The sequence below is a fragment of the Archocentrus centrarchus genome (genome assembly GCF_007364275.1).
Source record: "Archocentrus centrarchus isolate MPI-CPG fArcCen1 chromosome 18 unlocalized genomic scaffold, fArcCen1 scaffold_23_ctg1, whole genome shotgun sequence".
NCBI lineage: Eukaryota > Metazoa > Chordata > Actinopteri > Cichliformes > Cichlidae > Archocentrus > Archocentrus centrarchus.
The window spans coordinates 1,313,330-1,338,142 of NW_022060145.1; the positions used below are offsets into that span (position 1 = coordinate 1,313,330).

General features: G+C 42.3%; 1 protein-coding gene across 2 annotated transcripts in view; it reads right to left on the reverse strand.

Annotated features, from left to right (window-relative positions):
* Nucleotides 1-4,320: 4,320 nt before the first annotated feature.
* Nucleotides 4,321-24,813, reverse strand: part of nrxn2b (neurexin 2b) — a 639,543-nt gene continuing 619,050 nt past the window's right edge. Inside the window, exons 20-22 of one of the 2 annotated variants that reach the window (XM_030722576.1) lie at nt 21,101-21,423; nt 15,957-16,035; nt 4,321-6,438 (exon numbers count right to left, since the gene is read on the reverse strand). In XM_030722576.1, coding sequence (XP_030578436.1) covers nt 5,546-6,438; nt 15,957-16,035; nt 21,101-21,423 — 1,295 coding nt within the window. In that variant the 3' untranslated portion in view covers nt 4,321-5,545. The remainder of the gene's footprint in view (nt 6,439-15,956; nt 16,036-21,100; nt 21,424-24,813) is intronic. The other variant, XM_030722577.1, reaches the window with a different exon arrangement.

Here is a 24,813-nt window from a genome sequence, read left to right on the forward strand (position 1 = left end):
TGGACTAAGGCCAGTTTATTGGTATCAGAGACTGCACAGGTCCAGAGAACAACATGCGCTCCTTGTAAGATCTTAAGTACTCTGTACTGTGTTGTTTAACAACAATATTTTTACACTCACAACAATATAAAAAGAAACAAAAGCTGACTTAGCAAAATTTAGTTTTTCTATAATATGACAAAAATACAGGCTTTTCAGCAGATGAACTGAATTGCTCTATTCGAAAAGAATAATTACGGTTATTTTGCAGTTGAGTGCACCTGAATAGAAAGCAAAAATAATTATAAAACTCAAAGCTGACTTTTTACTCTGCAAAATGAATCCAAACCATCCTTTGCTGAACTTTAAAGATATATAAATGCACAAAATGCTGTAACAGAAACCCCTCGGTGCCTCCCGCCGAGGGACTGTCACTTCACCTCCGTTCCTCGGGAGAGAAAAGCTCCAACGTTTCTTTGTCTGTTGGTACAGATGCTGAAAGCTGGCAGAGGCCTACAGAGAACTCTGCTTAGTAACCTGTTAGTGCTGGAGCGGTGAGCCTAGAAAATAACATTCCAGTCTAATGGAAGATTAGTATTAGATGAACATGCATCTCCATGCATCGTAACTAAAGAGTTAACCTGTAAAATTATGACACGTGGAGATTAGGCAAACACAGTGCAGCCAGACAGCTTGTCTCCCTGTTGAGAGGTCAGCTAAGACACAAGTTCCTATTAATTTACATGTTAGCATTTAGCTCTGTTACAGAAAGCACAGCCTCGCATAGCATCTTGCATGGCTGTGGGCCAGCAGTGAAGCAGATTCAGGTCAACCACATGGAAGGAAGATATTAGAGGCAATGCATGAAACCTGAGAAATGACTTTGGTAATCAAACTGAATGCAGACAAGCTGTACTGAGTGTAGATAGTGTGTGCAGCTACCATATATGATATAAGACGGAATTAATCATAAACATAGTTGGCTAAACAACCTCTCTCTGTCTGTGATCCAAGCTCATGTGATGCCGCCATGCTGCTGTGTCTTTGACTGCCTCCTCCACTCCCATAAATGTAGTTTGGAGGAAACATTACAGGTTCGGCACTTCTCATGATGCTATTTTTTTTTTTTTTAAATCGGCCAGTGTATCTCACCAGGATTCCTATCTGTGCCTTGTCTTTCATTCCTCCTAATGCTCCAGTGGACTGTTAGTACACTGTGGCTTATCAGATGTCTGTGATTCTCAGATTCTGGTCTGTGTCAGCAAAGAGATACAGACTAAAAATTCTGTTTGTATGAAAATGATCATATTTTAATTTATTTTGATTTATAATAACTGAGAAAAGTATCGTAGCACCTTTGAGTAGAATCAGTTTTTATGGTTTATTGCTGCCATCTTTATTGAACTGAAATAAAAATCTGGTTCTCTTCATGTTTGATTTAAGAGGTGAGGACTGTGCTTGAATTGTGCGATTGCTCTTTAAAATTTAGGCCATTTGTGTACTTTGACTGTGGTTTTTGAAATACTTTCACCAAGCTGACTGGCTACTACATCACTCTGAGCAAAGTATTTTTTAGAGTGGTGAAGAAGGCTCAGGATGAAGACTCATTAAAAGTGGTTTCATAAGCATAAGAAGTGATCCCAGAGGGAAATTTATATTTCGGACATAGTTCATCTGCTTTTTGTACGAGAACTGAAAAGCCTGATGGCTGTGGGTGCAAATGATTTTCTGCATTTCTCTCTATATTCTATTACATAGAAGAGAGTATATATAACATATATCATAGAATAATAATCAATAATTAAACTGAAAGTAATTTGTGTGGGATACATGTGTGAGTTTAAATAGCACAACAGTTGTACAGGAAATGCATTGCAGAGGTTTGAAATTTGTTCAGGCATTAGAATGAAAAGTAGATGCATTGATGTATTTCATATTTTCCTGCAGTATCACAGCAACACCTATAGAGACACATAATCATTTTGGCAGGTCATAAAATGAATGTATGTATTTATAAAGGAAACGCTGTGCCACTGAAGGACCAATTAAAGCTTAGGGAACAAACAAAAGACTGCAGGATGTTTTCCTTTGTTTTTCGTTCACAATGACAGCAGCTCCTCATCGCTGCTAAAGCGATTTTTCAGCACAACAATGAACCCCTACGGCACTAGCTCCAGAGGTGCTACGCTGCAGCTCATCCAGGCCTGTTGGGGTAAGTAATACAGGAAGTTGAATGTCAGCAGGGACTTTGTGAGTTGAGCCTTTTTTTATTTGAGCCTATTTATATTTACCTTTGGCAAACTGACACCAATCAAAGTACACAGAATAAGCCAATAGCAGTTCTTACATGCAGTGTACCCATGGATATAAACAGCCATGACTGGAGTCATTTGATTCTTAGGCACATTCTGGAGTTATTTGGGGTGGTCCCCCCCCCCCATCGTTTTAATGGATGTATTATTGATGTCCTTTGGAAGTCACACTGAATACCTAAAAATACATGTGCCACGTTTTTGTGCGTTTGCGAGTGAGTGCCATTTTTGAGAGAAATTTCTGGTCTAAACTTTCCCAACTGCTTCAGACCACCTGCATACACACCTGTCTGTTTGATCTCAGGCACAATCTCAGCTTCGTGTCTCTCCCCTTGTGCCCTCCCGGGGTGCCGAGCCTCATATTTTGAAAACCTCAGCTCCAAAATGAAAATGAAACTGACATAAAACAAATGCAGTCTTGACGCACTTAAATCAAGTCTTGCAATTGTGAAAAAGGGAGATCCAAATAGACCCCAAATCAGAAAAGTGCGCTCATATCAACGTGCAGACAAGGAACTGAAGTTTTCCTCTGTAATAAAAACTGCATTGGGTGAATAATTGCTCTCTGTATTTCTGTCGATTTCTGACGATATTAAGATATATTTAAACTAAAACAGCTTGCGGTTACTAATGCAACCATCCATCCTCACACGGCGGTGTGAAATGTTCTTATTCTCCGAACACATTAATGCTTTTATGAAATATGTTGGCGTTTAAAGCCAAGATGTGGAGAATTTTATGTGATCATAGCATCTTTCAAATTATTTGATGTCATAACTTTTCTTTATGCAGAAAAATGAGACTATCCCTTTAAAAGCTGGTCCAGTTACAGTTATCGTGCAGACCATTTATCTTAATTGGAGTGTCAGAGTCAGAAGCGGTCTGATTCTAACTGTTGTAGCTTTTACCAGCAAGTTTGTACATCAGATGCTCTGACATCGAGCTGTTACAATCCTCCGAGTACCTCCTGGTGGTAAATCAAGTCTGAAAATAAGGAGACAATGAACAGACCACGCAACACAGGAAGTAAGAAGTATATAACCAAGTGTATTCCCTCTGTTAATGTACACATATTTAGAGTCATCTCACTGGAACACTTTACAATAACATTTAGAAAGAACAGGAAGATACTGGGAGAGTATGCTTGGAATGGAGAAAGAGAGAAACCAGACAAACATGGCAGAAGGGATGTACCGATGGAGCCCATCAAGTGAAATGGCTGCCATCCAGTCTCTCGCCATATAGACAGAAATAGATATAAAACAAATAAAAAACCGGAAGATGGGAAGAACCTGCTTTCCTCGCAGGGTATGAGGACATACGATCTCTACAGAGAACAAAGAAATAGGTTAAGGATGACAGATGGAGGATGGAATAAAAGAGGAACTTTTCTCCTCTAGAAAAGGAGAATGCATGGTTTCATGTTCATAACCCAAATCATACTTGCTCAATTACCAAAAGAAAATACATCGAAATTTCAGTTTCCCAGAATCATAGTTATTTTTTTCTCCAAACAGGAATGATAGTAGGGAAAACACATTTCTCTTAGTAATGGGGATGAGAGTCAAATATTTAGACATTTCACAAACTTTTTTCAGAATTTTTCTTTTCATGGTACAGTTTTCTTTTTTTAATAGACTTGAGAAAATTGGAATACTAGAGTTCTGTTGTACATCTTTCAGGGAACTACAGTTCACCTTTTATTTGTGCGCTCTTCCCACAAAGTTCGCTTTGCCCGTGGGCTGCCGTCAGTCCGGTCAGGCTAGAGAGGGGGGAACGACACAGTTGCTTTTTTTCAGCTGCTGCAAGGTATCTCTTTCCGCAGCGGAACCCCAACAAGAATGAATTCAGAATCTTCCTAAAATGTCTCTCGTTTCTCCAGAGGAAAGAAATTAAAAAAAAAAAAAGAAAAGCGCAAACCAATGGGACTGAGTCTTGCAGCAAAGGCATTCCATCAGCCATACTGTCCATGAGCGGGACGGGGGTCTGTGGGACTCGGGGGTGGGGGTGGGGGTGGGGAGTTGGACGGTGAAGCTGTTCTGACGTCAAGAATCCTATCTTTGCTGTGCTTTTCTCAGCAAACTCACTTTCCGATTCGCTCACATAGGTCCATATGTTTCTGCAACGTCTATACATATATTTATAATTATATAGAACAGAGTTCATCTTGTTTGCTGGAGGTTTTTTCTGTTTTTCGGTGATTAGTAACTGTAAGGACGTGACAGTTTCTCTGTTAGCCCACTAGGGGGGGGGGGGGAACCTCAGAGCCCCAGATACACATGACACAGATCTGCTGGAACAAAGGACGACCAAAGGGGTTTGTTTTTGGCCTTGACGAGTTTTTGGCGGCTAAACGTACAATTTAGCATCCGTTAGGTTGGAGCAGTGGCATCTCACATAGTTGCTACTTTTAACGTTGTTATGATCATCAGTCATCAGCATCATATTTTTTGTTTTTTAAACTCCACAGAAAGGAAAAACAGTTTATCTCTTTTTCGTAAATGAATACTACATGCTTGAAACACGGCAGAGTTTACGTTGCATCGGCTGCTGGGCACCGTAGACAAGGAGAGAAACAGAGCTCTTGGGTGAACGAGAAGGAGAGAGAGAGATCTGACGGGAGGTGAGAGATCAGAGACGTCGAACACTTACAGAGGTGGAGAAGCTGGATTTGACACAGTGTTTCTGTAAGCTGGCAGTATACTGATCTGCTAATTCGAGCCTTGTTGGAATAAAGTATGTTGATACTGTCTAAGGTGACGCAGGCTCTCCTCAGAAAGAAGCACAGACCTTGACACAAATACTGATGGTGGTGCTTTCCTACAGTACTCAAGATATTAAGTAACCTGTCAAATGCTAACCCATAAATCACTGTTTTATCAGCATTTGCTATACGGTTGTTGGCACGGTATGCGTTAAGATGTAATAGCCTTTCCTTGAGCCCACACTGTGGTTAAACATTTAATCAAATTTAAGTTTAGTCTAATCAATCTAAGCAATGCAGAAAGGTGTGACGTGAACCACGGTGTCACTGTGCCGTCTTATTTTGCTGCCTCCCTCTGATTAGAGTTGAACTGGTAACACATATGAGCACCTGACAATACTTGAAGTTTTAAATGAGTTAGCCACTGTGATGTGATTGCGGTTTTCCATATACTCCCTTCTCTCCCTCCTTCTCTCTCTTTCTCCCTGCCGTCTCTTTCCTTTTCTAAGTGCTTCTGGTGTCGGCCTCTGTGTGTCACGGCGGCACTCCCTCAGACGTAGTACTCTTTGTCTTTGTTCTTCTTGTTCTTGGTGACTGTCTTGGCAGTGCTGGGCTGTTTCTCCTTCACCAGGGCTCCATTGCTCTGCGTGGCTGAGTTGCTGATGTAGTTGCGGCTCTGGTCCACCTGATAGGAGCCCTCGTCACGGTTGCGGTACTTATACATAGCGTAGAGCAAGATGAGGATGCAGAGGGCAGCAGCTGCCACAATGCCCACCACCATTCCAGTGGTACTACTTGACTGCTGTACCTCCACGGCGCCCGGGAGTCCTCTCTCAGGAGATGTGGGGTCTGGAGTGGGAACATGAGGGAAATTTGGGGGATAGGTTATACCTGGGACTCTACGGTGACCTGGATCCAAAGAGGGCTGGGCTGGCGGCAGCAGCACTTGGTCCCGGGTGTTCATTTTCCCGGCAGGAATATTGTTGCTACTACTACTGCTGCCACCACCGGCTGACTTGATTCGTGGGTTCAGCTGGTCGGGGTTGGCTGTGGGGGGGGAGGAGAGCGGGGGGCGGTGGGAGTTGGGGAAGCGAGAGAAATGGCTGTCTCGGGGGTTTTGGACGCCGCCCTCAACGGCCGGGGGAGGAGGGAGGACAGTCCTGTCGGTGACCAGGGGGGAATTTTTGTAATAGTCCTCGTCATCGGACTCGGTCATCTCCCCCGAACCGTACGCCGACACCTCGATGGTCTCCTCGCAGTCCTCCTGGTCCAAGGGGCAAGGGGGCCGGCCGTTTGGCAAGGGGAGGGATTCTTTGGTGGTATCAAGCAGGGTGAGGAAAGGGCGGTAAGTGGTGGGGGGCGGGGGGATTACTGGGTAGCGGGTGGCGATAGATGGGGGGTCTAGGGAGTCCACTGTAATAATGGGCAACACTAATTCACCTCCTAGGACAAGAAAGAGACAATGAAGGAAAATAGTGTTAGAGACCACCTGAGAGAGAGACCACTTCCAGATCAACAAAAGAAAGACAGTTCAAATGATACAGAAACACCAGTATTAGAACAGCACTACAGCTTAACATGAGGTTAGTTATACAAGTTTAGTCTGTTCTATTTAAAAAGTTAATATGCTGACTTACTTTGAACTGCACTATAATACAAGATGTAAGAATATACTCTATCCTGCACCTGTTCCTGACTGTTCTGACCTAGTTCCCTATACTGCATAGACCTACATGTCATATCACTAACACAAGGTAAAAATAGACTACAAATTATACTGAACAACGTAACATCTATTGTACTACACAGCCTATCCTTCACTGCTAACTTTCTAGTCCTACCTACACTGACTACACTAGCGCTCAGATGTTTCTGCTGTGATTGGTTAAATAAGATAGCAAACCACGAGGTTCAGGTCACTTACATCAACAAATTGGCCGCATGATTTTTGCATGAAAAAAAAAATTACAAAAAGAAAGCTGTGTAAGATTGTTCTCAGATAGTGATAAACAACCCACCCCCCCCCCCCCCCCCCACCCTTATTTACCTCCTCTCCTCTTTTGTTTTTTTATTGGTTGAAAAATAATCAGAATATGAAAAAAAAAATGTATTGTTGCATTAGTCACTGTCCCCCACCCTCCTCCCCAATTCCCCAAAATTCTCATGAAGAATTGTCTCAATCCTATTTTCCCCTTTTGGGCATGGTGGCTTCTATGGCTCATTTCTAATTAGGTTAATCTGTATGCAAACCCTCAGGAGCGGCTGCAGAAAACTGATGCCTCTAATTCTTAACCCAAACTCTCAGTGCTCACTATAGCACATTGAGTAACAGAGTATCAAATAATGCTGCTCAGTGTTTTTCATGACTCCCTCATGCCCGCTCCCCTCCCAAAAACCACACGTAAACATGGGGGAGAAAGATGTTCTTTGTTTCAAACAGCCATCGACACAAATAACACTTAAAAAAAAAGGTCTTAATGAGCCAGGATTTTTGTTCGAGCTCCACTTATGTAATCAGATTTTTAGCCCAATGTGAAATAAACCCCCAAAAATTCAATTCAGATTATTGGGGGGTGAAAAAAGTGCATTTACGAGGATTCCCTTTATCATAGAGTGAAATGGTTACACATATTGGGAGTGTGTTAACAGGACATAGATTATTAGTAGCAGTAAATTTACACACTCAATTTTCTGTTCAGTGTGGCAAAAGGATCAGTAAAGGAAACAGTTGAGAAATATTGCAGAGGGAATTAGATTACAGCACATCTTGGAGAGGGACAAAAAGGAAGGTAACAGCAAAACAGAAGCAAAGAAATGCCAACATCACCAGCATAAAATCATGACTCTGGCTCTTTGTTCGATTGATGAGGTAAACCAGGGTGACTCAGTGGGAGAGGGAGGCTGGATAAGGCAGCTCAGGGATGAATGGGAAGGGGGTTAATGGGAGGTTCTGGGATTGTAAGAATTCCTCTGTGGCCTTTATTCGGCTCAGCAGCGCTCAAACACCCCCAAACCCCTTGTCAGTTACACAACCCCACATTTTCACTCAAAGAATGGCAAAGGCTTTGTTAAAAAAGGTAATGCATTGGGTTAACAAAGCCACTGCGACATATCAGCATATAACAACACACTTGAGAGAAACACGCCTTGAAATAAAGCAAAATGTGAGAGCTGTAAAGAAGAAAAAAAACTTAGTAATTCTTCAACCTTTCTAACTTATTATTTCACCACCACCAATACTGGAAAGGCTAGTTTCCATGGCAATGCTCAAGTTATTTCTCTGCGATATATATTTTCTTTCTGTGTTTGAGGGATGAGTTTCACCTTGAAGGCGAGAGGACAGCAGAGTGTGGTGGCATATTTGAGGAACAAAGAAGAGGCACTTCGAGTAGGATTTCCCAAGTGTGTTAAAAGAAAAAAAAATAAAATCTTTGGTTTTGTAAAATAACTTGTCAAAGTCACTCCAGAAGGAGGGAAAAAGCCAGCAATTTGGGCACACAGAGAAGATAATTTCTTCGAGATACAGGACGCACGCGGGACTGAAGGTGGCGAGATGTTAGATCTCTCTGTCTTCACTCTGCCGTCTGTCTGTGGGGCACAAATGCTGCAAGTGCGATTTTTTTTAGGCTTTATACTTTCTGCTCGGTGTGCAGCCTGCCTATTACTGAGGAGGTACCTCCACTCACAGTGTGCCCTACTTACTGTAAATGCAGCTGACATTGCAAATTGATGTCCTTGTTACGATAAACATTTAATGTAAACCTCTGAACACCGGGCTTCTCTGCTTATAGGAGCCCCACAGAACAATGCTTAAAAGGATTATTAAATATTTATTGGAGGCAATGAGATATTACACGCAAGTGCACATGGAATGGATCGTTCATTCGAGTGACCCACACCGCTCTGCTGTACTCTTAGTTATAAGGAGCCAAAGCCTGAAGGCCTCATGGCATCATCCCATATGACTGGCAGGCAGTGGCTACTAGCAAACTAATGAACCTCAGCCCTCATACACAGAGTGAGCCACATGTCAGACCTCCAGGCAGTTATCAAGTGAAACATCTTTTCATTTCCTGTTGTGTCACCTAAGCCTGCTGCACCAATATTTGAAACCAATCAGCAACTTCAACTGGCACTCTGTTGTCCCTGTATGCAGCTCTGGTGCTTCTGTTAACAGCCAGGTGGGTGGGTGGGAGAGTGGGGGGGGGGGGGGGGGGGGGGGGGGGTACATGTCACAAATGTCCCTACATGTGTTCTCCTGCTGAAAGCTGCCAAGAACCACAGACTGATGTAAACCAGAGGAAACCCAGGAAAGCGAGCATAAAATATTTAGGTATATTTAACACGACGCAGGCAGCGCTATCATCGTTATTTTACATCAAAGCCATCAAACCTGAACCAGGATTTACTGAGACCAGTTCTGATGCAAAAAAACCCAAAAAAAACAGGCATAATTCCCACGTGTGGGCGTCTCTTTCTTTATCATTCTGACTCTGTCATTTAAGCGTTAAAGTGAGAGAGACTCAGGTATTCAGCCTGATTGATTGAGTTTGACTCTGTTGATTCGAACAGCTGAGGCAGACGTTCGGTCCACATGATGAAATTTCTTTATCTTTACCCACATGCCTCGCCACTGCTTTGCCAGTGTGAGTCACCCTCACCACTCCTATTTACTCAAAATAAGCACAGGGCAGATGGATACTGATGCATCCACGTCGGTCTCCTGACAAACATCGTTGTTCTGCCGATCACGTCGCCCCGCTCACATCCATTTGAAATATTTAGAGCAAAAAAGGTTGTTTGGAGTTTGAGCATTCTGTAATTCAGCTTCGATTAGGCTGCAGATGGAAAGTCTAACAGCGTGTCCGAGCATAATATGTTATCCCTTGCTTGCTTCTGAATCCTGCTATACAATAGGTACAATTATGGGCCAATAAATCAGTGGATGGAGCAAACCTGCTTCTTCATATGTGACGTTCCATAAGCTGTTCACAAACACTGCATTTTCTGCTGCTGCTGCTCTGGGATAAAGTGACTTATTTGAACAAAAAAAGGATTTGATGCCCTGCTCATATTGTGTCTTACTGAGGGTCACATATTGGCAGCTGTCAAAGTCTCTTCCCTACAGTGCTTTAGTGCCTGGATTATCTCCATGAAGCTACCTGGATTTAATTTTCTAGATTGTCTGGTGTTTCAGCCTCACTGTGGTAGAAATCTCACTTTGGACAGGTCGCCAGTCTGTCACAGGACCAATACTGAGAGACAGACAGCCATTCACACTCATATTCACACCTATGGGCAATTTAGAATCACCAGTTCAGCTAACCCCACTAAGTGCATATCTGTGGACTGTGGGAGGAAGCCGGAGTACCTGGAGAAAAGCATGCAGACATGGGGAGAACAACTCCACACAGGAAGGTCCCAGCCAGATGGCGGATTTGAACCCAGGACATTCTTGCTGTGAGGCAACAGCGCTAACCATCGCATCACCAGTTAACATTTTGTTCTAATTCTAATTTTAAAAACAATTTGTTTAGTTTGCAGACTTTTCTTTTTTTTTTTATTTTGGTAAACGACAAAATGCATCATTGACCAGCAATTAAATAAACTTTTGTCTCTTTTTTTATTAAACATTCTGTTCTAATCTTGTTGTGTCTCCTTATATTGGTTTATATTTCTGTTGCATCATATAAAGCACTTGCTGAATGCTGAATGGTGCTATATAAGAAACAACTCACACAAATTGTTAAGCAGTCTGTTTTTTACTTCACAATATAAAATATAAAGTGCCTCAAGGTGCCTAATATTGTGAGGTAATATTGTATTCTAATATTGTAGGGTCTTTACCTTACAATATAAAGCACCTTGAGGCAGTTGTTGTTGTGAATTGACATTATAGAAATAAAACTGAATTGAATTGAATCACCTTTCTGTCCCACTGAGGACTTGTTATCGTGCCATTATGGCACAGACTCAAGAATGCAATTTGCTGTTGGTGTAATCTTCAGTCAACTGCATAATTATTTCCACAGAAAACGATTAAATCAGAAAAATCCTTCTAAATCTGACCAATCAGACAGAGCGGTGGCGGAGGCTCGGGCAGTAACGCTTCTCTGAACCCTGAAAGGATGATGTATTGCTTAGAAATCATCCAGTCATGCAGGTTAAGCCTCCACACTGCCCAGCATCCAACCTGTGGAACCCGTATGATAAACCTGGGCCTGTTGCTAGCTAAGAGAGATCAATAAAGCATCAGCCTGACAAATAACTAACACCCAAACCCACTGACTTGCCTTTGAGCCATACTGAATGGGGCGGGGGGGTAGGGGGGAGTGGCTCCAGGTCATCCCTCATCTATCACCTAATCTCTTATTTTCACTCCTCGACCTAAGAAGAACAATTTGCGGGTTGTCTCCATAGCATGCTGTCTGATGAATTATTGAGGAGCTCCTCAAAGCTCTGATCTTGTCAGGGCAAAACCGATATAGAGCCTACAACATCCTGGGACTGATAAGTAGCTAGGAGGTAAGTGAGAAAAAAAAAGCAAAGTGAGGTCATGCTGAGGTAGAGAAAAGACAGAAAGTGATATATAGAGACAAAATGAAACAAGATTATATCCGTCCAACACAACATGCTTTAAAGAGCAGGGTGTGTTGGATGGATATAATCTCAAAATTGTGTTTTATTGTGCATTATAGTTACTGTATGTGTAGTAAATGAGTGTTCATATATAAATATCTTTGGAGAGTGTTTCTTGTGTGTTCATTTTCTCCTTTGTATATTGAGCTTTATAATCCAGGTCCACATTTCCTAGGACTTGTCACCCTTCTGACAGAGACTCATTACAAACACTGAAGGATCGAAACCGTAGCTCTAATTGGGTGATGTAATTAAGGCTCTCTAGCAGTCAAAGTTTAATTAGCCTGGTGGGAAAGCCAGGAATTGTTCATGGGAATTTCACTCTGCACACTCTCTCCTTCACTTCCTCTTCCTTCTCTCTCGCAGGCTCCCTCTGTACCTCCGCTTCTCTCCTCTCCCCATTTCTCTGTTCTGCTTTGAGCGCAAAGGAACGTGATGCACATCCCAATGAAGGTCAGTCTTTCTCACTCTTTCCCGCTCATCTCTTCCTCAGGTCTTCTTCTTCTTCTCTGCACCCTGTGCTTTGTCTATTTTGCATCCACTCCGAGCTTGTCAGCAAATGTGCGACAACAGCTACCCCTCAATCACTGTCTGAACGTTTCATGTTGAGGGCTCTCATTTAGCATGACACAGTCGAACACTCCTCGACCAAGTGCAATTGTGGAAAAAAAAAAGAAAAAAACAAAAACAAACTGCAAACAAGCTTAAAGACATAAAGGCCTTGGATGACCTCTGATTTCCTGCTTCTAAATTCAGATAGAACTGAAGTTATTGTACTCACTCCACAAACCTTAGAAACATGGTGTCTCACCAGATACTTACTCTGGATGGCATTACATTGACCTCCAGTAACACTGTGAGAAATCTTGGAGTAATTTTTAACCAGGATATGTCCTTCAACGCGCATATCCAATTAATATTAGGACTGCTTTTTAGCATTTTTTGCATTTGTACATTGTATATTTCTAAAATTAGAAACATCCTTTCTCAGAGTGATGCTGAAAAGCTAATTCATGCATTTATTACTTCTAGGCTGGACTATTGTAATTCATTATTATCAGACTGCCCTAAAAGCTTTCAGCTGATTCAAAATGCTGCAGCTAAAGTACTGATGGGGACAAGAAAGAGAGCAGATTTCTCCCATACTGACTTCTCTTCACTGGCTCCCTGTTAAATCCAGAATTGAATTTAAAAACCCTTCTTCTCACATACAAGGTCTTGAATAATCAGGCCTCATCTTATGTCAAAGACCTCATAGTACCATATCACCCCAACAGAGCACTTCACTCTCAGACTGCTGGTTCACTTGTGGTTCCTAGGATACTTACCCAGTTTGGGTCTGGGAGATAGACACCCTCTCTATTTTAAAGATTAGGCTTAAAACTTTCCTTTTTGATTAAGTTTATAGTTAGGGCTGGATCAGGTGACCCTGAACCAGCCCTTAGTTATGCTGCTATAGGCCTAGTCTGCTGGGGGGGGTTTCCATGATGCGCTGATTATTTGTTTTCATTAACCTCTTTTTACTCTGTTTAACTCCACTCTGCATTTAAGCATTAGTTATTATTATATCTGGCTCTCTTACACAGCATGTCTTTTCTCCTGTTTCTCCCCCTCAGCCCCAACCGGTCACAGCACATGACTGCCCCTCCCTGAGCCTGGTTCTGCTGGAGGTTTCTTCCTCTTAAAAGGGAGTTTTTCCTTCCCACTGTCGCCAAGTGCTGCTCATAGGGGGTCTGTTTTAGAGTTGGGTTTTCTCTGTATTATTGTAGGGTACAATATAATGTGCCTTGAGGTGACTGTTGTGATTCAGTGCTATATAAATAAAATTGTACTGAACTGAATCCCTTGAATTGTATGTTGTAGTGCAACAGCTGCAGGTAAGCACATCTGTAAAGCAGATGGAGCTCAGCTGGTTGTATATACTGTAGGAGTGAGCTGTATTGATCCCCATGAATTCGTAACCATCATATCTGGCTTTGCTTAATAGAAAATCCACAGCTGTGCTTAACATTTTTTCTCCTTCCTCAAGGCAGCTCAATAACAGTGAATGGAAACTCACATGTAATTGAAAACACTGGGAATTGGTCCTATCGCACAATGACTAAGGGCCTGTGTTTGTGCAGCAGTGATGGAGGGGGAACATGCTTTGCAGACAATGTTGATTCTTCTCTCCTTGTCCACAGTTTTCACAGAGGCTTATCCAGCCCCACTGGCTTGCTTCACTGGAACTCTCATGGCATCTGGAAGGTGTGATACGGAGCACGTGCGTGTGTGCGCACAAGCGTGTTTAGTGCTGCTCAGGAGAGTCAGCAGCAGAGAGAAAACTTTGCACCCACAGAGTGAGAGAGACAAGTGCCTATCTGGAAAGGTGAGCATGTCAGACACCGTATGTGCGTTTGTGTGGGCATATGAGAGAAAGAGAGAGTGAGTTGCATTTCCTCATGGGAGATTACGCCTGGACATAGCATCCACCAATAAAACCTCCCATTTCTCCTTTTGATAAGAGGGGGATTGAGTCTCTATTTCAGTCCCAACCACCTACAGAGAAAACCGCAGGAAAATGCTATGCTCAAGTTTCTCAGCGCGGGTTCAGGTCAGTTTCTCCTACCACAACCATACTGATATATGTTGTAATTTTCTGCCATTTACAGTTCAGCAGTCAAACCACTAATCCACAATCCCAAGACAAACTTTTAGACAGTTATTTGAGGAAACCAAAACACTTTTCACAGACATATAGTGCTTAACAAATTTATCAGACCCACCCAATATAAGGTTTATGCCACAGCTACCCTAAATTAACAGTACTGGTACTTACCAAAATCATTTTTTTTAAGTTTCTGTAATGATTAATCCACCACTATGCACAAACTCTTTAATCAAAATGATATTTTTAATGCTAAAATAGAACTATTGCTGTTATCCATGAATTTACTGTTTTGCAACAAAAAAGAAGAAAAAATGGTAAAGTACATTATTATTATTATTATTTGATAAGATGCCATATTACAGTTATTTACTTGCATTCCTGAACAGAAATTTTGTTTTAGTGGTTTAATGCTATGCTTGATTAATTCTGACTGAAGTCCAAACTTGGGTATAATAATCACAAATTCAGTTTGTTATTTGCCTAATAAATAACAATATAAGTTTTACTTTTAAACAACTTTTTTTCTTTTTTTTTTCCTAAAATATTTGTTGAAAATAATTTTGTGATGGGTGGTCTAACAAATGTGTTAAGCGCTGTACATTGTGGTGACCCCCCCCTCCCTTTTTTTTCTTTTCCTTTATCTTCAGAGGATGTTCTGCTACAGCTTCATAATAGGTTTGCTACCCTCAGAACATTAAGGTAGGTTTGGGGAAAATTTGAATATTCATGCATAATTCATTGGTCCAACTGAATGAGATTAATTGTCATGCATTAAACTCACCTTCCACATAAAACCACACTTAGCTCGTGGCTTGTAGCTGCTAGCAGGGCATGCATAGCCTTATTTTATGCTCCAGGTGTCATTAGCGTTTTCTATTACTTCAATTCTTTGACATTAGCATCATAGTGAAATGTATACTGGCTCTGTTTTGATTAAAGGCTTCATCCAACCCACTGTCAAATCTCTGAACCCATTTAACAATCAAAATCTTGTCACTCAGGATCTTTCCGGATAAAATATGACTGAATGTGGATTTGCATATTTTTTGACTCTTAGATTTTTAGGAGCCCTGACTTGTAGCTGTAGGAGTAATCTGAATCACACTTTCTCACGAAACAAACATGGTTCTTGGCAGTTTTCAAATACGACCAGCTTATTAGTGCTAGAAACCACAGTGGCAAGGAGTAAAACACATGGCCTTTAACTTCCACCTCCTGACACTGTGTCAGAACATTGCTTGACCCGCTGTTCACACTAACAGCGCCTCAGCCACCAGGTCTGCCAAGCTACAGCTGTGCGCCATGCAGAACAAGCTGTGTTTCCACGTTGGAACTGTCCTGCCTTGTTAAAGTCGGGGCAGGAGATTGGTGCAACAGCTGGGAAAATGCCAGGTATTACCACTTGGCTGAGCAATTGACAGACCACAATGCTGCTGACTGCCTGCTGCTTTAAAAACCAACAAGAAAAAGGCTCGGAGAGTACACATCTGGCCAATCAGAGCTGCATACAGGGGGGGGGGGGGGGGGGGGGGGGGGGTGCAGTCACAAGATATCATTTAGAAGTGGAGAAAGGGACATTGCATTAGTCTAGGTAAGTCTGCTTTCTTGGTTTCAGGATGACTTTGTTTCCAGATAAAATACAATGAAGGCAGAACTCCCTGAGCTGACTCACCATTTCCAGGCTCACACTCCTCCAAATCTTCGTCATCGCTAGGACATTCAGCTGATGCTACCAGGATGTCGTCTGTATTCTGGAAGAACAGAGAGGGAGGAGAGGAGATACAGTCAGGACAAATTTTATTTGTGTGGAGGATACACAGAATATCTAAGCCGATTAAGAGTCTCTGGAAGTCACAGTGAAGGTCTTCGGCTCCGCCGATGCTTAGTCTCACAGAAGCTAATGCAGCTGTAGTATGAGAAGTAAACTTTAGGTGAAGACTCTTATCTGTAACTTTGTTACGACATGAAGATTTATTGTCGAGCAGTCTGACAGTTGTGGCAAAAGTGCAGAAAATATGGAGGTGGCGCTGCTTTGTGAGTAGCACCCATGTGTACTTATGTAAGAAAAGATGGAGAGCTCAAGGGAAACCAAAGTGAAACAGTCTCCTTCTGACCCAACACTACCAATCAAAGAGGTGCAGCTTGTCTAAACAGTACGTACGCTCCATTGTGTGGGCAAAAGTGTCAGACATTAGAGGCTCTCTTGCACAACTGTTTTTACTTTTCAGCATATACAGTAGATTATCTCCATTTCTAAGAGTATTATTTTTGACCTGGCGCTCGTAGACATTTGAAGAATGTGACAAAGAAAACAATAAACATGCTGGGCGCTGTGCTGGGTTTAGAAGTACAGCGGGTACAACAGCGGGGGTCTTGAAATGAAAACAGATTAAATCTGACAAGGTGGTTCCAATTTATTAGCCCAGGTTTGTCCTCACTACTGCATGACTCACACAGCTGAATGTCTAGACACCCAAACCTCCTGCCCTCGCCTCCTCTCATCCTCCAGTTGTTATTCAAGATGGGGTCATCCGATAGAAAATGGAGGGCTTTTATCAGCATAATTGATTCAAGCGCCACACTGCTTCACAGAGTTTTCTCTATGTTATTAATCCATGGCACGGGCATAATCATTTATTAATTACATTGTGTCAGTTTGAGTGTGTGTGCACATCACCTGGCTCTGTCAAATGGGCCTAATGATCCTGTTTCAGTTTCCCAGCAACATCTCCATCAAACATGCACTTACATTTCTATTCCATCCGTGCAGCTGCTTTCACTTTTTCTAACTCAATATAAACAACACATAATGAATCCTTTAAAATGTGCGCTCCTTTGAATTAAACAACCAGGACATCAATAAATGCGCACATCAGGGTGTGTTTGTGGCCATAAAAGCAAAAAGAGTTTATATAACACAATGTTTTACCGATTAAATGTGAAAAGACTGTTTCAGCCTCCTGGAGTTATCACGGCTGTAATTTAGTGCAACATCTGTGACACACTTTTAAACCCCAATTCACTACCTGACCCCCCTTGAACATTCAAAGCAGCCCACAGTAGCACCACTGACTGTCTCCAAGCAGATTCCTCAACGATTGTGAACCATCTTGCGTCCGTCCAGACAAATCAGAGGAAGACGGCAAACACCTGGGAGTGCTCTCGGCTTAAGAGAGCAGCAAGGGCGAGGCTTGTGATCTTAGTTTTATAACATCCTGACACCAAATTTGGGTCACATCGAGACAAGTGATGGCTTCCAACTGTTTCATGGAAACTCACAGTATCAAGGGGTGAAAAGAAGAATAAATCAGACCCCCACATGCACATCAAAAGGTAGATCTTTTATTCTAAGCATCAAAGCACATTATTCCACTATGATCAAAGCTACAGCACGGCGGGTAGCTCAGAGCTTTTGGAGAAATTGAAATTTAGGTTTCCGCTCGCTTGCTTTTCGCCACCCTGGCCTGTCTCCTATCTCCACTGTGTCATGGAGGGTACTGGTGTATATTCATTAGAATACCATAGTATATAGTCATTTTTTTCCCCATTCCTGCATCAAAATACTGTACCATTGCCATGTTTGTTTTGTGTCTATCTGAAGAACAGGAAACTGACCACATGACTATAACAAATACTATATATTTGATGAGGGGTCTACAGGGTCTTTTTTGTCAGCAGTTGACATTTTGGCTTTAAAAGATGGTGCAAAGTCCAAATAATTGCCATGCACTGGTGCTTCTTGTGTTTCAAATATATGGGTCAGACTTTGCCATTGAACAGGCAGGGGTTAAGGTGCCATGCAGTTCATTGAGCGGCTCCTCTTTCTGCATTGGAAAACATTTTATTTTGAGTAAAACAAGCAACTCACTAAAGTAATCCAAGCTACCACCACCACCACCCCCCAAAATGATACCTGAGACAGATTTAAGGGACACGCCTAGATGATGCTTTACAGCACCAGCAAATTCAAAATGATTGGTAAAAAAAAAAACATCTTGTTTATTTTATAAATTCTGGTCACATCAGTGTGAGGAAGGACGATAAAGCAGGGTATGATTTTTGGGTGGGCCTACTTTGGGATTGACAAGCATGGTTTCTAAGTCAGATTGTCCCTTAAAAATGGGACTTCACAAACCAATTGGTAATGTCACAATGGCTACGCCTGTGTTCATACACACTGTATGATTGTGACTCGTGTTTCCCAAATTTTGGCTCGGCACAGTGATAGTCTGTGATTCTGATTGAGTTTGAGTTGTGTATGGGTTTTGCTCCGTCTTGTCTGTTCAGCTTTGATACACCCCACTGCTCATACTAAATACACTGTTTTCATCCATTTTTTTTCCCCCCTACAACTGCTGATACTGCCACAAATATAAAAACAAAGAACAGCACTTCCAGTTCACCACAGGCTCAGTGTTTAAAAGAGCAAATATAAATGATTTCATACAGTCTGGTGCCTCTCAGCTGTTGTAAAATCAATGTAATCCTCGACCCTTCAAGACTCTTTTGCCTAATTTTTGGTGGGGCTGCAACTGTGTTCACAGTTATTCTTTTTTGTTGTGTTTTTTTTTTTGTAGTGGGGGGGACAGAGGAGCTTGCAAGGCCTTCAGCAGTAATGTTTTTAGGTTTTTCTGCCCACAGAAAAATATTGCCTGTTTGATCATTAAAGTACATGCACAGTGAATCACAGGTAATATCTTTTGATTCTCCAGTGCATATCCTTAATGCTATTTTTGTCTATTGTGGCAATACACTTGGTTGAGGTAGGTGCATAATAATCATAAAGATGGAACCATTAAATGTGTGCACGCTATCTAAAAAATAGAATCTTAGCAATAAAAAGCACTCTAAAGGTGGAACCGTGCTTTTTTATGACCGAACATAAACATAAGTCAGCAAATGGAATACACTTTAAGGCTTGTAACAACCAAAAGGCAGACAACACTCAAGAGTCCTCTGCTATCCTAAAATGGCTCCAGATTATTTATCAAGCAGGGCTGTCTGCGACTGCCAATTTCACATCACAAACAGATGCTTTTAAAGCTTGCTGTGTGTTGAACTTGGAAAGCGGTTTTTGCCAAGGGGTCTAGAGGCCTGAGATATTGGACCAAGTGGATACTACGTGGGACAGCTTAAGTTCGTGTTCCATTGATCTCACATTTAAAGAGAAGACGGGAAAAACACTAAATCACAGACCAAGTGATTGTGCCAACTGGACACAATCAAAATGCTGCTGTCTGTAAATGAGCTCTGACAGGTTTTAGGTTCCAAAACTTTTTGTTTGTAATTCCATGGCACCATCAACCATGTCTGAAGCAAGTGCTTGGATTACCTTTTTTTTTGTGAACACGGCTACCTTCATGTTTTGTCAACTGCCATCTGAGCATTAGTTTGATGAGCCTATGGAGGCCTCATTAAGAGTGACTTTTATCAATGTGCAAAAAAAGAAAAAAAAAAAAGTGCAAAACTAAAGGTTTTCTTTGAACTGGGTGCTCACAGTGCAACTTTGCATCAATTGTGCAGTGGTGTCAACAGCTTCACCTTAACTTTGCTCTAATTGGCACTGCCACATTTACCCAAAATGAGACAGATAGGGAAGGTTTGAGATGATAATAAAAGTACAAAGACTAAGACCTAAATATATTCGGGATCTGCTGATCATGGTTTTCAGGGATGAGCGTGAGTGGCTCGCTGACTGATCTCAGATAAGCCTCTGTGGACATGAAGAGTGCTAATGAACACAAATGAATAAGAGGAGTGCACTAGTAATTGGCACCATGCTTTTGTGTTTTCTGCAACATCATAAAAGTTTGCAGAAGAGTTGAAATTAAAAGTATGGAATTGACAGCTTTTAAAGCTAAACTAATCAAGGTACAAAATATTTACAGTACCAAAAGTAGCTGACATACAGTACATCCATGAACTTGGAAGAGAAGCTTTCAATGCTTCCTCTGATAGCCTGGATCACACTTGTTTCACAGTAGACAGCAGACAGCTTATAGCTAACTATGCTGGATGTGAGCTGGAGCATATTCCCCTCCTGGATCATGTTATTAAGCCTTTTTATGATGACCTGCCTTTTCCAACCTCTTGTGTGCAAAAATAGGTTCCCTACTGTTTGCTAATTGTTACTTTCCATGATGGTAATATGTGCCTTTAGCCCATGTGGATAATCAGCAGAGCATATATCACAGCCTATCACATGCACACGAAGCAAACTCGTAAATATAAGTTTATTGCATCCCGAGTTGTTGTGCTGTTTGTGCAGCAGGATTTCCTTTTCACGATGGTCCTTCCCTCCTCCAGTCTTTGCATTTCTGTCTGGATGAGTAGTAATTTCTAACATCCCAATGAGCCACGTCTTCTTAAAGGAAATCAAAATTGCAGTGTTGATTGGTCTAATAGGACATGCCACACAATGCTGTTCTGTGACTCTCTCAGGCTGAGGGCTGTTTGACCATCTGAATGTGTCTGATGACTAACAAGGGGAAACACACACACTGCACAGAGCTGAGGATGTGACTGTTTGACCTTGCAGCTGACATCTGATTTCTTTTGAAATCTCCTCATGTAAGGAGAGCCATCTGGTTACTTGGCCATGCTGTTTAATCTTTCAAATATCGTTTTCAGCACTTTGAGTTTTTGGAGGAACTTTAAAAAGCCAATTAAAAGTAACTGGCAATGGTCCATCACAACGCACAGCACCATGCCTCAGTGACTCAAACAACAGCCTTTTGTTTAACTATCATTTGTTCTCTTTGCTTCTCTGTATAAATCATGCAAACAAGCTGGCATCACTAGCTCATCATTGCTCACCTGTGTCACACTGTCCCTCATGGTCGGTGAGCGCTGTTTGCGGGTGGTGGTTGTGGCCATGGTGGTGGTTGTCTCCATAATTGTGGTGGACATATCAGCCAGCGGGGTGGTGGAGGTGGTGTCAGTAGTCAGCACCGAGGGCACATCACCCACCAGCCTCAGGTTGCCCTGGGTCTGGACGTTGGGGTCGCCCTCGGCTGCTAGTTTGAGAACCTGCAGGCCATTGTAATACAGGCCTGAGATCTGGCCCTGGAAGTGGCGCCCCTTCTCTCCACCACCGATTTTGATGAACGCTTGGCTGTTGAAGATGGTCAGCTGCCGACCTGATATGCGATAGATGAGAAGACAGAGCAATGAAGGAGTAGAGAGAAGTGGAAAGAAGAAAGGTCATGAAAAGTGGGGAAGAAACCAAAAAAGGGCAAAGAATACAAATCAGCTCATGGTCTTTGGGTGAGCTTCAACATGAAACACAGAAAATCAGAGGAGATAGAGGGAGTGTTTTAATCACAAGGGATGTCCTGGATAACACTTTAGGGAGATTGGACCCTGGTTTGCTGCAGTTACAGCCATTATGGAACTAGTCATGTGGCACATTCCCAGAAAAGCAGCCTGAATCTGGCAGTCAAATAAATTGCAGGAGCAGTTGCGGATTGACCCTGAGACTGAAGGTTCACAGCAAAATGCATCTCATTTGCCCTGAGATGGAATATATTAGAACAATGCTGGGCCAGTGTCATTGACCTCCAATGCACATGAGCTGCACAATGATGAAGTATCTCTGCCAGAGCAAAAAAACATCACCCTGCTTTGCCATACAAAGGAGGAAAATGAGATTCTCATTGGAAGGAAATGTTTAATTCAGCAGGGGCTGCTCCTCTCTGTGGTCATTACCATTCATCTGGATGGATAGATGGATGAAGGGAGGACAAAGTTGACCATTTAACCAGGGTCCAATACTAATGTGTCACCAGGTTTAGTGGTCAGGGGTAGAGTTGAGATGGTCTGACAGGTATCGTTTTTCTCCCTGTATTTTACTTGAACTGATATGAGTTTAGGTTTTATTTGATTCATTTCCCCCCTCAGATATGCACCCTTAGCTCCTTATCCCCATCACTTGGACTGACACAATCTCTGACCCCTACTGAGATTCACATGGACATCAGGGAATATGCGTGGTAGAGGAAAACCGTTGGAAGGACGTGGGTTAAAAAGAGTCCTTATGAGGTAATTACTCAGAGGAGAAGGATGGGAGAAGCTAAAGAGCTTTTTTATGGATTAATCAATCCCTGCAAGGAAAGAGAGAGTGTGTTTGTTCGTGAAAAGGATACTGCACTAATGTGTGCATTTGGGAGTGAAATATTGACTCAGTAGACATGGTGGGCTACGAATCTCCAGCCTGAAGGGAGTGTGTTTATGAATGTGGTTGTGTGTGTGTATGCGTGTGTGCACGTATGCATATTTATTATGGCTTCTACAGGTATGGGAGATTACTCCTCAGTGCTTCTGTTGGTACGTCTTGCTCATGTAATCTGCTCACAGTGACTTCCCTGTATGTGATTCAGTTAAATAACAAATTCATTCTCTGAATAACTTCTGAACGCTGCTGTTTCAATCAGACTGTGCTGGTGACAACTTTCTTCTCAGCAGACACCGGGGACAGACCCAGGTCCCATTTGCTTTCAATTAAGAGAGCTGAGAGGGTTCTTCATCACTATAATTATAATTCACTATATGGGTGCGCTTATTCTGACATGTGCGCAAGACTCAGGTGAGCAGGAATATTGATGAATAATGTCAGTTAATACACATGGGGGTGTGTGTGTGTGTGTGTGTGTTGGCGCATGAGTGTAAAATCACATCTATGTGTAAATGTAGATTTTCTACAAATGTGCTGAAGAGATAAATCTGTTCTCCTGATGAGGGCCATTACACATGTCATCCTATTATCAGATCATTAGATCCATCAGGGACCCACAAGGGACTAGGCTCCCGTCCCCTAACTCTATAATAATGAGACTTAATGTCTGGCATATGCGCTGTTGACATAATAACTGACTCTTACTTTATTATATCATCACTTAGCATGTTTGGTGTAGGAGTGATGCTGCAATAAATAGACCAGGAAAGGATGAATAGACTGTCAAACTGTGAACATCAGCCAGGAAAATACAGGAGAAAAAACATGCTTGTGTATACATAGAGGTTTACTTTAAACATCAAGACTGAGAATACATACACACACACACACACACACACTTGAGACTGCACAAAAATACTCTGAGTCCACCTCATTAACCCCACCCCACACTCATCCACAGATCAGCCCAGTAGGTCTCCATTTTATAAAGCTTCATTTGGGTTGGACTCATCGCTGAAAGGGTCATAGAGTGTGGAGAAGTTGAGGACACGCACTTTTCCCACTGTGTGATCTGCAACTCCAAGTCAGAAGATGATCTTTTCAGACAGGAAAATTTACTGCGGAGGAGTTAAGTGTAATGGTGGCAGTGTTACACTCTGAGCCAGTGACACAGTCATAAGTAAGTCATATTGACAAGCGGCTTATGATTATGATGCAGAGTAGGGAGGATTAGTAATACCTCCTAGAGTCAGTGCACATGCATTCATGTATCATGACATATTTCTTAAAGTGTCCGAGCATCCATTGGGTGACCTATTTAATGCCTTCTCTTTTGTAAAAAAAAAAAAGAAAGAAAGTGGAGAAAGAGGAGCCTTGAGCACACAAGAGTTCTGTGGCAGCCATTTATGTGCTCATCCCATCCGAGAGAAAGACAGCCAAGAAGGAAGGTGCCCTCTAGACTAGATGAAGGGAAATCAGTGTTTGTTTTTGTAGCTGTCTGCTAAGGATGAGACTCTAACAGGGCCTGATGAAGTTATTGTTTCAGGGTCTGCCGGGTCAAATCAAAAGTGACATGCGGTTTTAGAACCAATTTTGGCGGCGGGCGTGAGTGGGGCGGGGTGGAGGGGTGGAAGGATAGAAAAAGAGGCTTCTGCAATGACAAGCAATCACAGCACTTAATATGACAGAGCTGGATGTGGCACTGCTGCCGAGAAGAGGGTGTGTGTGCATGTATATAATAACTTATGAAATGTGTCAGCGAAATGACCTTTATGTGTGTGATAGCTGGCCTTTTCAAGTAGTGTCTGTTTCTCCAACATTTATTCACGTACACCTCTCCCTCTGTGTGCGTGTCTGTATGTGTGTGTGTGTGTGTGAGTGTGTGTGTGCGCGCGTGTGTATTAGGCAGCAGTGCACCACACAGGGTTTACACATTGATGAGGCTCTGTTTCACCAATTCAGTGTGAATGGATGTGTTTTGCCTCTCTCCACAGGAATTTGAAGGTGATAGGCATTTAATAGGCAGAGGCTTGGTGACAGAAGCAGTTGGATGGGGGTGGTGGTGGTGGTGGCTGGGTGTGGCGGTGGGGGCCCGACAGCCAGCCTTTCATTATAACAGGCAACCGCAGCCATACACAAAGGCTTAATTAACTGCAGTGCAGGGACCAGAATGGTCAGCCACTGCAGATGCTGAGCGGACTTCATACGTCTATCCCTCTATCTGTTTATCCATCTATGTGTCTGAAACTGATATTTTTAGGTTTTACAGCGCGGGAAAAGTGTGACTGTAGCAGACAGCCAAGTGTTCAAAGGGGTCAACTCAACTAATAAGTTACTTAGCTGGATCGTTCAACCA